General features: G+C 37.1%; 2 protein-coding genes across 2 annotated transcripts; both read right to left on the bottom strand.

Annotated features, from left to right (window-relative positions):
* Positions 1–464: 464 nt before the first annotated feature.
* LOC113726904 (uncharacterized) lies at positions 465–6,298 on the bottom strand. Its single transcript, XM_027250821.2, has 7 exons — positions 5,999–6,298; positions 4,855–5,115; positions 4,188–4,784; positions 2,659–2,829; positions 1,647–1,792; positions 791–901; positions 465–704 (listed from the first exon to the last, which is right to left on the bottom strand). The coding sequence occupies exons 1-7, from the start codon at positions 6,149–6,151 to the stop codon at positions 623–625; spliced, it is 1,521 nt and encodes a 506-aa protein (XP_027106622.2). The 5' UTR covers positions 6,152–6,298; the 3' UTR covers positions 465–622.
* Positions 6,299–8,337: 2,039 nt separating this feature from the next.
* On the bottom strand, positions 8,338–11,996 carry LOC113726898 (dolichyl pyrophosphate Glc1Man9GlcNAc2 alpha-1,3-glucosyltransferase-like). Its single transcript, XM_027250815.2, has 4 exons — positions 11,075–11,996; positions 10,225–10,431; positions 9,641–9,878; positions 8,338–8,860 (listed from the first exon to the last, which is right to left on the bottom strand). The coding sequence occupies exons 1-4, from the start codon at positions 11,867–11,869 to the stop codon at positions 8,490–8,492; spliced, it is 1,611 nt and encodes a 536-aa protein (XP_027106616.2). The 5' UTR covers positions 11,870–11,996; the 3' UTR covers positions 8,338–8,489.
* Between the last annotated feature and the right edge of the window lie 619 nt (positions 11,997–12,615).

Below are 12,615 nucleotides of genomic sequence, written 5' to 3'. Positions count from 1 at the left end.
CGAGCTCGAAAAAAATAAAAAATAATTATCTTATTTTTTAAAAAAATAAAAAATAATTATTTTATTTTATTTTTTAAAAAATAAATAAAATAATATTTTTTTCTTAATAAAATATTAAGAATATATATGTAATTTTACTATTAAAATAAAAATATATATATGTACTTAAAATAATATATATATACTTAAAAAAAATATATATATATATACTTAAATAAAAAATTAAAAAAAAAAAAAATATATATATATATATACTCGAGCTGGCGAGCCGAGCTTAATATCGAGCTCGATTTCGAATCGAGCGAGTTTGACTCGAGTCGCTCGCAAGTCTCGATTCATTTGCAGCCCTAATTCCAACACACCAGTTTTTTTGCATAATCTTAGTTAAAACCTAGCAACAGTGACTCCAAACTAGCAAGAACTTTGCAGCAGCAGCAATTAGCCCAAAAACCAACACATAAACAGAAGATAGAAAAAGCTTTAGCCCATGGAATTACATTCATTGGCTTATATCATCTAGTACACATAAAAGATCATTTTTTCAGCTTAGGTAGATAGAAATGTAAGCTGTCATACTTTACGTTTATGATTATACATGTGTAGATATCTATTTACAGTTGTATCATTGAGAGGGTATTCCATTATTTGTAACAGAATCTTGCTCTGGATCTTCACAGACATTGCATCTGCAGAGGGGGCATACCCTGATGAAGCACAACAGAGGAGCAAGAGTGACTATTGGTGTACAGAAAACAATGAGCTTCAGGAGAAAGAAAGTTGATGGACTTACCTATTTATTTCTTTTAGCCATTTATCAATACAAGGCATATGGTATTCGTGTTTGCAGGGAAGAACCCTTAATTTGTCCCCTTCCTCGTACTCGGCCAAACAAATGTAGCACCTGTATTAACATGAGTGTTCTGTCACTGTACAGAAGTAATCCATGGAATGGTAAGGTACCATGCTACAACTGCTAGTGTCAAGTTAGTTTTTTGAACAAAGAATTCACAAGCAACTTGGGATGCAGAAAACAATTGAATCTCTTGCATAGGAACATATAAGTCGAACTACAAAGCCTGTCATTAGAGAAGGGAAGTTATTTAGATGATCTCAACAGGTTCCCACCGAACCCGACAAAAGTATTTAATGGGCTAAAGTGAGTATAACCTAAGAGATTTCTGGACAATGCAATTTCAAGCATTTTAGCTGCACCACAATTATATGAATAAATCCCCTGTTCATCTTTACTTTTCCCTGATTATGCATATATAAACAAAAGCCAGACACTGGTGCAGAAACCTGTCAACACAACTAGAGGACACATGGGCGAGCTACAACTGAAAATCTCTCGTGACAAAAATTTACTCCCTCTCCTTTTCTTTTCCATTGGTTGGTTAGCAATATCATTCTTGAAGCCCATTGTACACCTAACTCCCATGGTTTCTTTGTGCAAGAACAGTTAAATGAATGATAAACCCCATAATATCAATCTACATGTCAGCTGGCCTAAAACATGCTTTGCGCTAAAGGGAACATAACTACACAAACAAAGCCTGCATATAAGACACATACAGCATGAATTCTTTGCAAAACAAACCAAATTAATGCAAGTTGGATCCTCCATCCACTAACTTGAGCAGACTTACTGTGGCGTATCGCCTGGCCTGGTTGCAGTTGCGTCTACTTTTGTGTGATATTTGAGAGGAAATGAGTCTACAACCGACTCTGGAGCTGGGAGTGTAAGCATTGACAGTGAGAGTGATAACGGCTGCCGATGAATCTCATCCAAAACCTAGAGATCAGAGCAGATAATGTGCTCAACCTATTTACTTAATTAAATAATAATCAATGCAAGGAACTAGAGCACATTGAGAATAGAGAGGAATAAAATACATAATCTTCTGGTGTCCCTTGGAAATGCAAATCCAGTTTTCAATTTGTTTCTTGTGACTAGCATTTCCCAACAACTAAAGTAAATGACAAAAACAAGTAAATGACAAAAACAAAAGTGGTGTTACTTTTACATCACAGTCACAGGTCAAACACATATCATTCATGTTAAAAAACAATTAGCATTTAAATAAAATTCTCCATTTGTCTTTCCAAAATCACTAATATTATGTTAATCTATCTCTCACATATACTCTCAATGACAGAGAGCCACAACAGGTCCAGAAGCAAGCTGTTGATTGCTAAATTAGAAATGTTATCAATGCAGATGGAACCTTTTGAGATATTGAAAAGTAACCCTTGAGTTCAAGTTCGTTAGAGTTTTGAATCTTCTTTCAGATCAAGTTAACTCCAAGTACTCTTTGTCAAAACCAAGAACCAGGTAAAAAGTACCAAACACTAAAACTGTCAGAGACAAGGAGGGGCTAATCTCTAGAACAGGACACTCCCTGGATCATAAATTCATACAAATACTGAACAACATTGTCATCCTCAATCTTATAATTGCTTTATGTATCTGTCTATTGAATGCGATGGAAGCCCACTCTTTACTAAAATTTGTCTTCCAAATTGAACACTCAATAAGTTGAAAGAAATAAAATATGATCTAGAAAAATTATGAGTATAACATGGAACGATAAGTAGGTTTTATATTGACCATTTATCTTCTCTTCAAAATCACTGCAGCTAAAAAGTTTAATGATCTACCTCAAACAGAGCTTCAGCGAGCATGATAATTCGTGAAATACTTGCAAGAGTACTAGACTCTTCAGCTGAGAAGAATGAATCACAGGAGCATGTACCGTCAGGATGAAGACCAGATGCACAAAAATCAGTTCGTCGCCCTCCCTCACCATGGCCAAGAACTCTTTCTGAAATCTGTAGGTGAAGAAAGGTGTACTCTTTCAACTGAATAAAAGGTCAAATATATAATAATACAATTCAAAGGCAGTATATAAATAGTTTGAAGACAACTAGCATCTCCTTCTTCCTTCTTGCCTCAGCAGGACACGAGTCAGCACTACAGACACATGTAAGCATGTCTCCATGATGTGTACAAAATGCATATGAACTTAGCAATCTATGTCACTAGGAAAACTCTGTTCGAATCCAATAATAATGATGTCCAGAGATTACCAAAACCAGACTAGAATAGGCATGAAACATCTAATATATCAGCAAATGAAGTTCATGTATAAAAAACCAAAAATTATATAAAGGGAAAGTGAAACATGCAATACAAATTAGAGTCATACATCACACGTAATACATTTCAGCTACATAATTACATAAATATCCACCTAATGTACATGATTGTCAAAGGCAGTGTAAGCAAGGCTCCAAGCCAAAGGGACATATCAGAAACCTCACTTCCCTTAGATACCTTGGGTTTGAGGTGCATGAGGACCTCCTCTATATGGTTCGAGATGAAGATTATCAACTTATAAGAATGAATATTTTCCTAAATGACAATGACCAAGAGATAACAAAATCTAATTCCTGCTCTTCCACAATGCAAATTATGTATTTTTCTTTAGAGGCTTTATAGTTGCCCATCCTTTCGTTATGGTCACTTGTGCTCATCATGTTTCAATGTTGCAGGATACCATTTGCACTGTTACTACTTTCAATTTGTCCACGTTTACCTTATTTTCTAGCTAATTGCCTTTTTCCAAAATCAATGTTATCTTTTTCCCAACAAGCTTCTGGATTGTAAATGATACATTTAAGTGTTTTTGTGCTTGCTTCGATCAGGAAGGTGCATGATCTAAACACCAAGCAACATGACATAGGAATTTGCCTTTTGCCTTTGACAACCAGGATGAGTGAATTGCCATTTAACTCTTGGAAGTTATCCTTCTAAATCTTCAAAACATACAATCCTGCCAAAGAATTCTAAATACCGATATTAATTCAGGTTAGCAGCCTGATTCAGAATTGGAAACGAGAATAAATTTTCGATTTGATAATGTACTAATGGATTATGAGACAAGGCTAAAACAGAATCAGTTTAACAACATGCTGATAGGCCAAAATGCATAAATTCATGAGCAAATCCCAATTCAATGACCAAGCACCAACTCTATCTGATGCGATAGCTTGGAATTCAGATATAATATTCCTTGATAAATTCTGAGACAAGTCATAAACTTTTCAACCAGCAAACAAGTATGCAATATGGGTTTCTGCATATCAAATTTTTTACAGATTAAATTCAGGAGGGAATGATAAATCACCTCAGATCTTAAGAGCCATCTTCGACCACTTCTGAAATTACTTCTAGCACCCAGGTAAACAGAATCATGAAATACACCATCATAATGGAGATCACCACTCAAATTAAGAAGCCATCTGTCCTCAGATCCTAGATCATCAGCAGGACCTGTGGCGAAAACTATGGTTGGGGAATCACTAATCCTGCTAAAACTTCGTCTTGATAAAGCTTCCCAATATAGCCTCCTATTGTTCCTTCTTGCTTGACTGCTACTTATTTCAGCAATGCTACTAGATAAAATATTGGAAGGGATACTCACCACATCAAGATGAAGCAAATCTCCTCTTCCAAGATCTTGCTCACTACCTGACATACGAAATCTTGAACTGGAAGGTGTGTCCACTTCAGCATTACTGTTACCAGACAGAAGAAGACTTCCTAAAGGATCAAGGGCAGAAGCAAGGGACCTAGAATCAGAAATCTCAGAACCCAGAACTGCAACCTCATGATTTTCAAAACAATTGCCATCTGGAGATGAATTTCTGCCCTCTTGAGCAACATTTCTCCCATGTTCATTTTCTGAAATGCTCACATTTGCAGGGATCACACTTTGAGATGGCTGTTTACAAGATATACTAGCATGTCACCTTTCTCATATCTGGTAAATAGGAACAAAATATAGGAATTACCTGATTGGGAACTAAATCTGTATGGTTTGAATGACATGTCTGATGGCCACTAGCTTCTCTACCTGGCATAGCATATTCTAGAGAGGCACTCTGAGTAGTGGCATTGCTGCTTGATGGAGCTGCAGTCTCAAGTTCAGAACTTGTGTACCCAGCCTCTGAACCAAATATTGTAGAAGATTGTGCTATTGAATGCGAAAAACTATCAGGAGTCAGATTTTCCACAGAATTGATTGTTGGTGGTCCCCTTGGATAATCATCAAACTGCAAGTGAAGATCGAGGGTTGTTATAATGCATCAATGTAAGTTAAAAAAAAAAAAAAACGGAAAGTAAAGTGGTAGTTTCATTTTCGATATCAACTGACTTCCCCAAGTACGTAGACAGAACCTGATTTCTAGGAGCATAAAAACAACAAGAACCACCAACATAATAAATCGTTCTATTAAAACTACTGTTTTATTATAAGTTCCGTTGTAATTAAGTCTGTGATGAAAACAAAACCATACAATGAAAACTTAAATCTCTAATAAACATGTTCTACACAATAGGGAACACAACAACGACAACGATATCCGGCTGACCATCAACTAGAGACGCACCTAAATTCCATTGCCCCCTAAAACACTCGGTTCACGTACAGGGCCAATCAAGTATTGCATTTACTGCCCCAAAAGGTGATGGCGCGAATTATAAATTTTTTCACTCATCTTTGGTAGAACCAAAATTGATGGAAGTTGTAGCAACAAAGTTTCCAAAATAAAAAAGAAGCAAATAACATGCTCAATCCAAATATGGATTATATTACTCTGTCTTTTATTTTGATGTGTTCATTCATGCTTACCAACTTCTACTTCTAATACCACAAACTGAAAAACACCCTCTTAATGATCAACAAGATGTGCAAATTTTACAGCCACAGGCCTTTCAGTAATCAATAATTAAACCAATATTTCCGCCCTAAATACAAACAGACACAAGACAAATGTAACAACCACAGTCATCTCAAACATCACCATCAATATTAGTCTTTTAGTGAGGTCAACTCTCTCAAAGATTCATGAACAGAAACAACTATCTAAAGTTAATTTATGCAGATATAGGGAAAAAAATTTTGTAGGCTATTTACAGAAGTTTTCCATGTAGTACCTCAATTGGTAATCGAGAAGAAGAGGAACCACAGATGAGGAAAGATGGGAGCTTAAACTTGGTGCTCTTGAGTTTAGACCCTGGCCCAGATGGTTTTCTTGATGATGATGGTTCTGACGGTGGAGATATACGGCGACTGGCGCTTGAGCCCATGTTGAGTTTTGGAAAGAAAAAGGCAAATTCTTGAGGTAGAAGAAGAAGATGATGAAAATGGGTGGCAAGAGACTGCAGAGCTGAGAGTAGAGAAGAGAGAAAGAGAACAAAAGCCAAAAAAGTGACGGTGAAGTAGACAAAGTCGTCGTCTGCTTTTACAATTTTTCTAGTCTTTTACTTAATACTACTGCTGGTTACCAGTAATAATTGCAATTTTGGACGTTTGTAGAGTAATACGACTGTATCAGAGTATCACTTACTTGGATGTAGTTGTTGATCAGGAGCAAATCGTTTTCTTTTCCATTTTGTCAGCCATGTATAATAGGGTTCAATTTGCTTGCACCAATGAGCTAATTCACCGCTACTGCAGATTTTATCCAAGAACACCAACAATAAAGAAATGTATAATAATGTTTATGATCGCACATTTTACGTAAAATTTTTATTGTTGAAACCAAGTTTAATTTGTTAAAGTTTTTTTCATAAAATAATTATATATTAGTAGTTATAATGCTTATGGATAATTATGTTCAAAACGTATAATTAACGTTGTGTACAAGTAAATTATTTTATATACATTAATAATGTTGTGTACAAGTAAATTATTATAGTCAGGTGCATGTTATATAAGTAAAATTTGTATTTTAAATTCAAATTCAACAACTGCGTCAGGCAGCTAAAACTGTCAGAGCATATGCATCGTTATTATATAGAAGATTAATCGGAGAGAAAACAGTGTGCTGATACATCCGGTAAACATTTTGAATGTCATCATGGTTATCAATTCTGATTTTATGTCCACGACTCAATTCAGACAAAGAGGAAGAAGAAAAATGTGGTAATAACAATTACATTTATGTAGTAATTATTGCTCCTAAAGAAATTGTGCGCAATATGCTCCGGTTCAATTTAAAAAGCCGTACAGATAACAAATACGACCACGCATGTGATTCCCGCCAATTATTTCTCTGTTGAAAAATCTCCCAAGTGCTGCAAAAGAATAAAGAAGAAGAAGAGGATCCAATTTTCCTACTCCACACTATACTATACAATAAACAAGTAGTAGCACTAATTTAATGTCCTTTCATTTAAGCATTTATTTAGCCATACAACAAGAAGGCACGGGGGATTGGACAAGTACGCCTCACCTAACCTATCGTGAATTGTGAAAGTGAAATTTTCCTTGAAACAAACAGTGAACCAGACCGCATCGCCTAATAGTAATAGTAATAGATTAATAGTTGATAATGATATGTCTCTCTGTATTTGACCCCGGCCCAGCCAGCATGAGCACGGTTCAATTCAAGTTCAAGGTATCCATTCACATCGTCATTATTATTATTAGGTTAGAAACACTAACCTAGTGTCATCGCCAAATTAGATCCTAAAGTCAATCTAAAGGGGATCCACAAACCAACACCATCCAACCAATTGGTGACAGGAGGTGCGGCTGAGGACCTTAAATTCAGAATAACTACCCCACGATCTTTCGATGTGGGATGGAGTCACCCTCCCCCCCCCCCCAAGCACACCCTCTCCAACATCGTCATTATTATTGATTCTACTTTTTTTTCAATTAGTGCATTTGCAGGCTATGAAAGACACTGAATGCTGCTATGAAAGGCACCAAATTCAACAAGCATGAGAAAAAGGGATGATCTGTTTTTGAACAATTTATGGAGCCCACTGCTTAATCCTTTGCTCTACTTGGAACATCACACAAGATGGCCCCTTTTTATTTCAATGAGAGTGGAATGGAATGGAATAGAGATTCACAATTAGTTTTTTTAATGCAAATCGTCTATGTGAAAAAGGGTTTCTTCCCCTACCAAAGCCATTGAAGTTTTTGACAATATAAAAGGAAGATTGGCAGTTGCTCATTTGCAGGAAATTCTAGGAAGAGAAGATTTAAGGCAAATATCCAGATTTTGGGAAACTTTTGGCGGAGAAGAGAACACATAAAATAAAAGAAATATTTTGTAGAAAACGTTAAAGAAGTTAGAATTGCATGACTAAATAAACTTTTGCAAAATCTTGCTGCTACTTCATAAGAAATTTAGCATTGCTGTTCATCAGACCAAAGTTAGTAGCCCAACACAGTTTATAACAATTTACTTTAAAAACTTTTCTTTCAAAGAAAGGTAGAAGCTGATAGGAACATTGACCAAGGGTTCAGCTCACAAGCATTTAAGGTCCCAGGAACCGATGGATGTTTATTAACCTTCAAGCAAGTATTACAGCAAGTGTAAGGCAAAAATACTTAAATGCAGAAGGCCAACTATCTGGAAATTCGTCAAAATTTTTCCAGATAATACCTTTTGACCAACACAGAAATAAGTTAAATGGACCCAATAATCCACTTTAGTTGCCAAATCCACGAGTACATCATTCCAAATCCACTGTATATAGAGATCATCATGAGAGGTAGGAAGGGAAGTTTATTTCCAAGAACTACAGGATGCAAGAACTGTCCGCATATGTCAACTACCACAATGCCCATCAGATAAGACTTCCCAAACCATCCAATGACAAAATCTGCATTCCTCACTACTGCACTACTATGAGATCTTTCATCCCCTTTAGGCACATATGCTCCAAAATACGAAGACAATCCGAACCACATAAGTGCAGCATGTAAAAGCAGTAGCAATACTTTTATAGGATACTCTTGTGCTTCATATAAAAGAGGGAACAATGAATAGCAGGATACTGCAAATGAAGCAGCAGAGCAGTGTCAGTCTTCAACTATATCAAATCACAAAGAGAGAAAAAAAGCTGAAACAAGAGTAAGATGTTGCAGGCAAGTTTGCTAGTTGCATTCGAACTGGATGAGCTGCTTGCTTCTATCCACCGGTACTGCAGGCAGATGAATCATGTCTAGGGGTTTTCAAGTTGTGCACAGACTTGTCTGTTTACACCATTGTCGGTGTTCCGATTCATAGTCCTATACCCACTTTTAGTTTGTTTGGAAAAAATTCAACATATACAAGGACAATTTTCTAAGTAATGTCATAGAAACTCAAAAACCACAATGGTGTTTCAGATGTTAAACACAAACTCCAAATCAATTTACTAATGTGCCTGTGTAAGCCTAGACAATCTGCCATGAAAGTGAAAAAGCAAGAAAGAGAAAAAGGAAAAAAAAAAAAGATTCCATTTCATTAATTTATAGTACTTCCACACTCCGCGTAATGCATCACACACCTATCAGAAAATAGAACGAAAAGTCCATCTGTCTTTTCCATTCAACAAAAGGGCCATGGCATGAGCCAGTAGCAGTAGCTCTCATCAGAAGCCTAACACAATAAGATCCCACACCATATCGTTTCCCAGAAAAGGAAAATTCATTGTAGGTGTGTATTAGTATGCAAGGGCGTGGATTGAGTCCCCTCTTCCAATCAGAGTTTGAGCAAATGAAATTTCTCACATATAATCAAATTTAGCTAAGAGCACAATTCCTCATGCACATAAACAAGCGAAGTAACATACCTATAGACAAAAAGAAGTAATGCTTTGCATCCTCAACACTTTTCAAGGCAATGATTGCAAGAGGGATCACAAAATGAAGTGATGCCTTCTCATGAACATGCCACCCAAACATAAAGCCACAAGAATAAGCATACGCCACCAATCTAGTAACTGCACTTGGTTTGGGATCTCTCCAGGCCTTTAAAAGACAAGGGGATATTGAAAGGAGGACCAGTACCAAACTAATCAATGGGGTGATCTGCAATTCATTATGTTAATAGACGCTATGTAAATCCAAAACTTGGCAGCTAAACATAGAAAATTGAAATGTTAAATTAATTACGGTAAAAATGCGCAGCCAAATCATTCTCTACAAGCATAACCATGAAAACTATAGATCAAGAATTTGGAATGCATAAAAAATATTTCGCAGATAGTCCTCTAATTTCTAGGCCCATTGTGTATCTAATTGCAGGACAATGGAGAGATACTGCAAATTATTGGATTTTAGATCATTGTATATTAATTAACTGATCAGCTTGACAGGGAGAAACTGAAAGATATTTGGTTTAGTGCATGTATTATAAGACTTCTAATGGATTTACCGTAGGTAATACTGCAAAAGGTGAGGAGTCCCCCACTAGCCCACCAGTGAATGATGCTGTTGGTGCTTTGACGTGGAACCCCATTTTTACAAGCAAGAATGCAAGCAGTTTATCGAACATGATATAGAACACCCAGAAATTTGGAGCCCAATAAGCATGACAGAGTCCCCTACCAAAAGGAAACATGCGCCGTAAAACTTGATGTATCTGCAAGGGCAATATTCACAATTCATCCCAGTTGTAAACATATGTGAGTATAACGCACATACCTAACAATTATGCTCCACAAGTCACATGTTAGATCAACAAACTAAAATTAGCAGTTAAACTTCAACTAATAGAAAGAGAGCTTAAAACTTTTTAAATCATGTGAAACAGTTTCCTGACCATGCCTACAAACATATGTGTGAAATTGACAACTAACACAGGGACAGTACTAGCTTCCCCGATGACCAAATAAAGCTCCTCTTACTTATTAACTTATGCCAAGAGCCTAAGACAAAAAAAACTAACAATGATCACCAAGTCATTAGCTCTTCGTCAAAATGGCCTTTAGCTTTAAAATATAGATGCCTAGGAAGAAAATTTAAGCTCAAATATTTCTATCAACCAAAGCATTACTTAGTTCAAAGCCCATACATCTTCACATAGTTTATATTCTCCAGAATGTGTAAATACAATAAGCAAAACAGACGTTCTACTGCGTAATTAAACTACAGAAAGTAGCATACTTGTAACAGTTTAGTTTCTTCAAAATTGCAACATAAACCAGGCTTCCAAGCAAATACTCCTAAAACAACTGCCGAAACAGAAAGATTCAAGCCAAATTAAATCTCGTGAGAAGCAATACCTGCCCATTGTACACGAAAGGACCATAAGCTGCCGCGAAAACGGCCACAACCACACTCCCCATCACCACCAATCTCCCAAACCCCTTAACCAATCCACCCCTGCAATAATGCCTCAACAAATACACAAAGTAAACCGGCGCGGCCACCGCAAACAAGTGCTTAAAACAAAGCAAAACCGCGAAAGCAAACCCTCCCAACAAGTCCTCCCCATTCTCCAATGCTGAAAGCGAAATCAAAAGCATCCCCAGCAAAAACCCATTATACTGAAAATGCAGATGGTCCACAATAATCAAACCGGGAGCCCAAACAGCCAAAACCCAGATGAGATATTTCTGTTTGGGGTCGAGTTTCCGAGTAATTCTGTAAATTCCGTAGAACAAAACAGCATCGGATAAGGTAACGGAGAGTCGTTGGAAGAGGATGGTTAGGTGGGATTTAGAGTTGAGGCCGTCAGTGAGGTGGACGATGGTGGGGTCCAACATAGAGGCGAAGAAGGAGAGGAAGTATTCGAAGTAGGCGAAGAATGGTGGGTAGTCGAGGGTCCATGGGCTGGTCTCGTCGGAGTACCATTGGGAGAGAGGGAGGGAATGGGTAAGAGCTAGCCAGTTGCGGTGGACCTCGAAATCTGTGCTGTGATATGCCGGAATTAGTAGGAGTTTTGTGCAGGTGGCGATCAGGGAGAACCAGAGGAAGTGGTAGAGCTGGTTTCCGCATGTTTTTGGAATTGAGGCAGCTGGGATCTGTTCGTTTTGGTTTTGGGTGGTGGAGTTGTGGCGGAGTTTGCGGTGGTTCATGGCTGTAGAAGGCGGGGAGTGGTGGTGGCGTCAGCCTTGCCGAGCGGAGATGTTAACGTTTAATCAGATGGAAGAATATGTCATGTTTCCCCGTCGAGCTTTGACATAATTAGAGAAAGCTTCCCTCTTCTTAACTAATTACACCTACACCCTTTATTTTTCAGATACTGAAACAAGTCCTCCAAAATAACCTCTTTGTTAGGGAAAGTTATTTAACCAAAAAAGAAAAAGAAAAGGACGAACAAAGGAACTTCTAAATTGACTGAACTCTTAAGCAAGTTTTGCAGAGAAATCCATCCACAGCAGTTAGACCGTATCACCCACCAATTTTGTTAAACTCTTAAATTTTGCAGACTAGGGGACTGTGGCAATGCTAAGAGCCTACAATATATATATATATATCATGTATATAATTTAAAGTATCTATTAGGTTAAATCTTCCACTAAGCTAGATAATAAAGCACCCTGCACAAATTAATCCGAGACTGCAAAGTTATTAAGTATTCACCTTGCTTAATTGTACAGAGTCCTGAAAGGGAAAAACAGTATACAATTGTAATCACACATAATACTTTGCAGAATCCAATGCTTGAATTGATATAGCAACTGAATTACAAAAAATGGTTCTCTTTTCGATATTTAAAATGAATAAATGTTTGAACTAGAGAGGTTAGCCTTTTAATGGTGATATCCCGCCATCCATCAGGGACCAGATAGAGATACTCATGCGCAGCGGTATTTGTCTC

The sequence above is a fragment of the Coffea arabica genome, chromosome 2c, assembly GCF_036785885.1.
Source record: "Coffea arabica cultivar ET-39 chromosome 2c, Coffea Arabica ET-39 HiFi, whole genome shotgun sequence".
Lineage (NCBI taxonomy): Eukaryota > Viridiplantae > Streptophyta > Magnoliopsida > Gentianales > Rubiaceae > Coffea > Coffea arabica.
The sequence above is the reverse complement of the archived record's forward strand: the minus strand, read 5'-3'. Positions and strand labels throughout refer to the sequence as shown.

What these genes read in the sequence shown, in the direction of transcription:
- LOC113726904 (XM_027250821.2), bottom strand. Translation starts at nt 6,151, where the DNA reads ATGGGCTCAAGCGCCAGTCGCCGTATATCTCCACCGTCAGAACCATCA. An exon ending in CTTCTCGATTACCAATTGAG is followed by an intron (nt 5,116 to 5,998) that starts GTACTACATGGA and finishes CTTCACTTGCAG; the next exon opens with TTTGATGATTATCCAAGGGG. An exon ending in GATGGCTCTTAAGATCTGAG is followed by an intron (nt 2,830 to 4,187) that starts GTGATTTATCAT and finishes CTTCACCTACAG; the next exon opens with ATTTCAGAAAGAGTTCTTGG.
- LOC113726898 (XM_027250815.2), bottom strand. Translation starts at nt 11,869, where the DNA reads ATGAACCACCGCAAACTCCGCCACAACTCCACCACCCAAAACCAAAAC. An exon ending in CTTTCGTGTACAATGGGCAG is followed by an intron (nt 10,432 to 11,074) that starts GTATTGCTTCTC and finishes TTGCCCTTGCAG; the next exon opens with ATACATCAAGTTTTACGGCG. An exon ending in TTACTTCTTTTTGTCTATAG is followed by an intron (nt 8,861 to 9,640) that starts GTATGTTACTTC and finishes CTTCATTTGCAG; the next exon opens with TATCCTGCTATTCATTGTTC.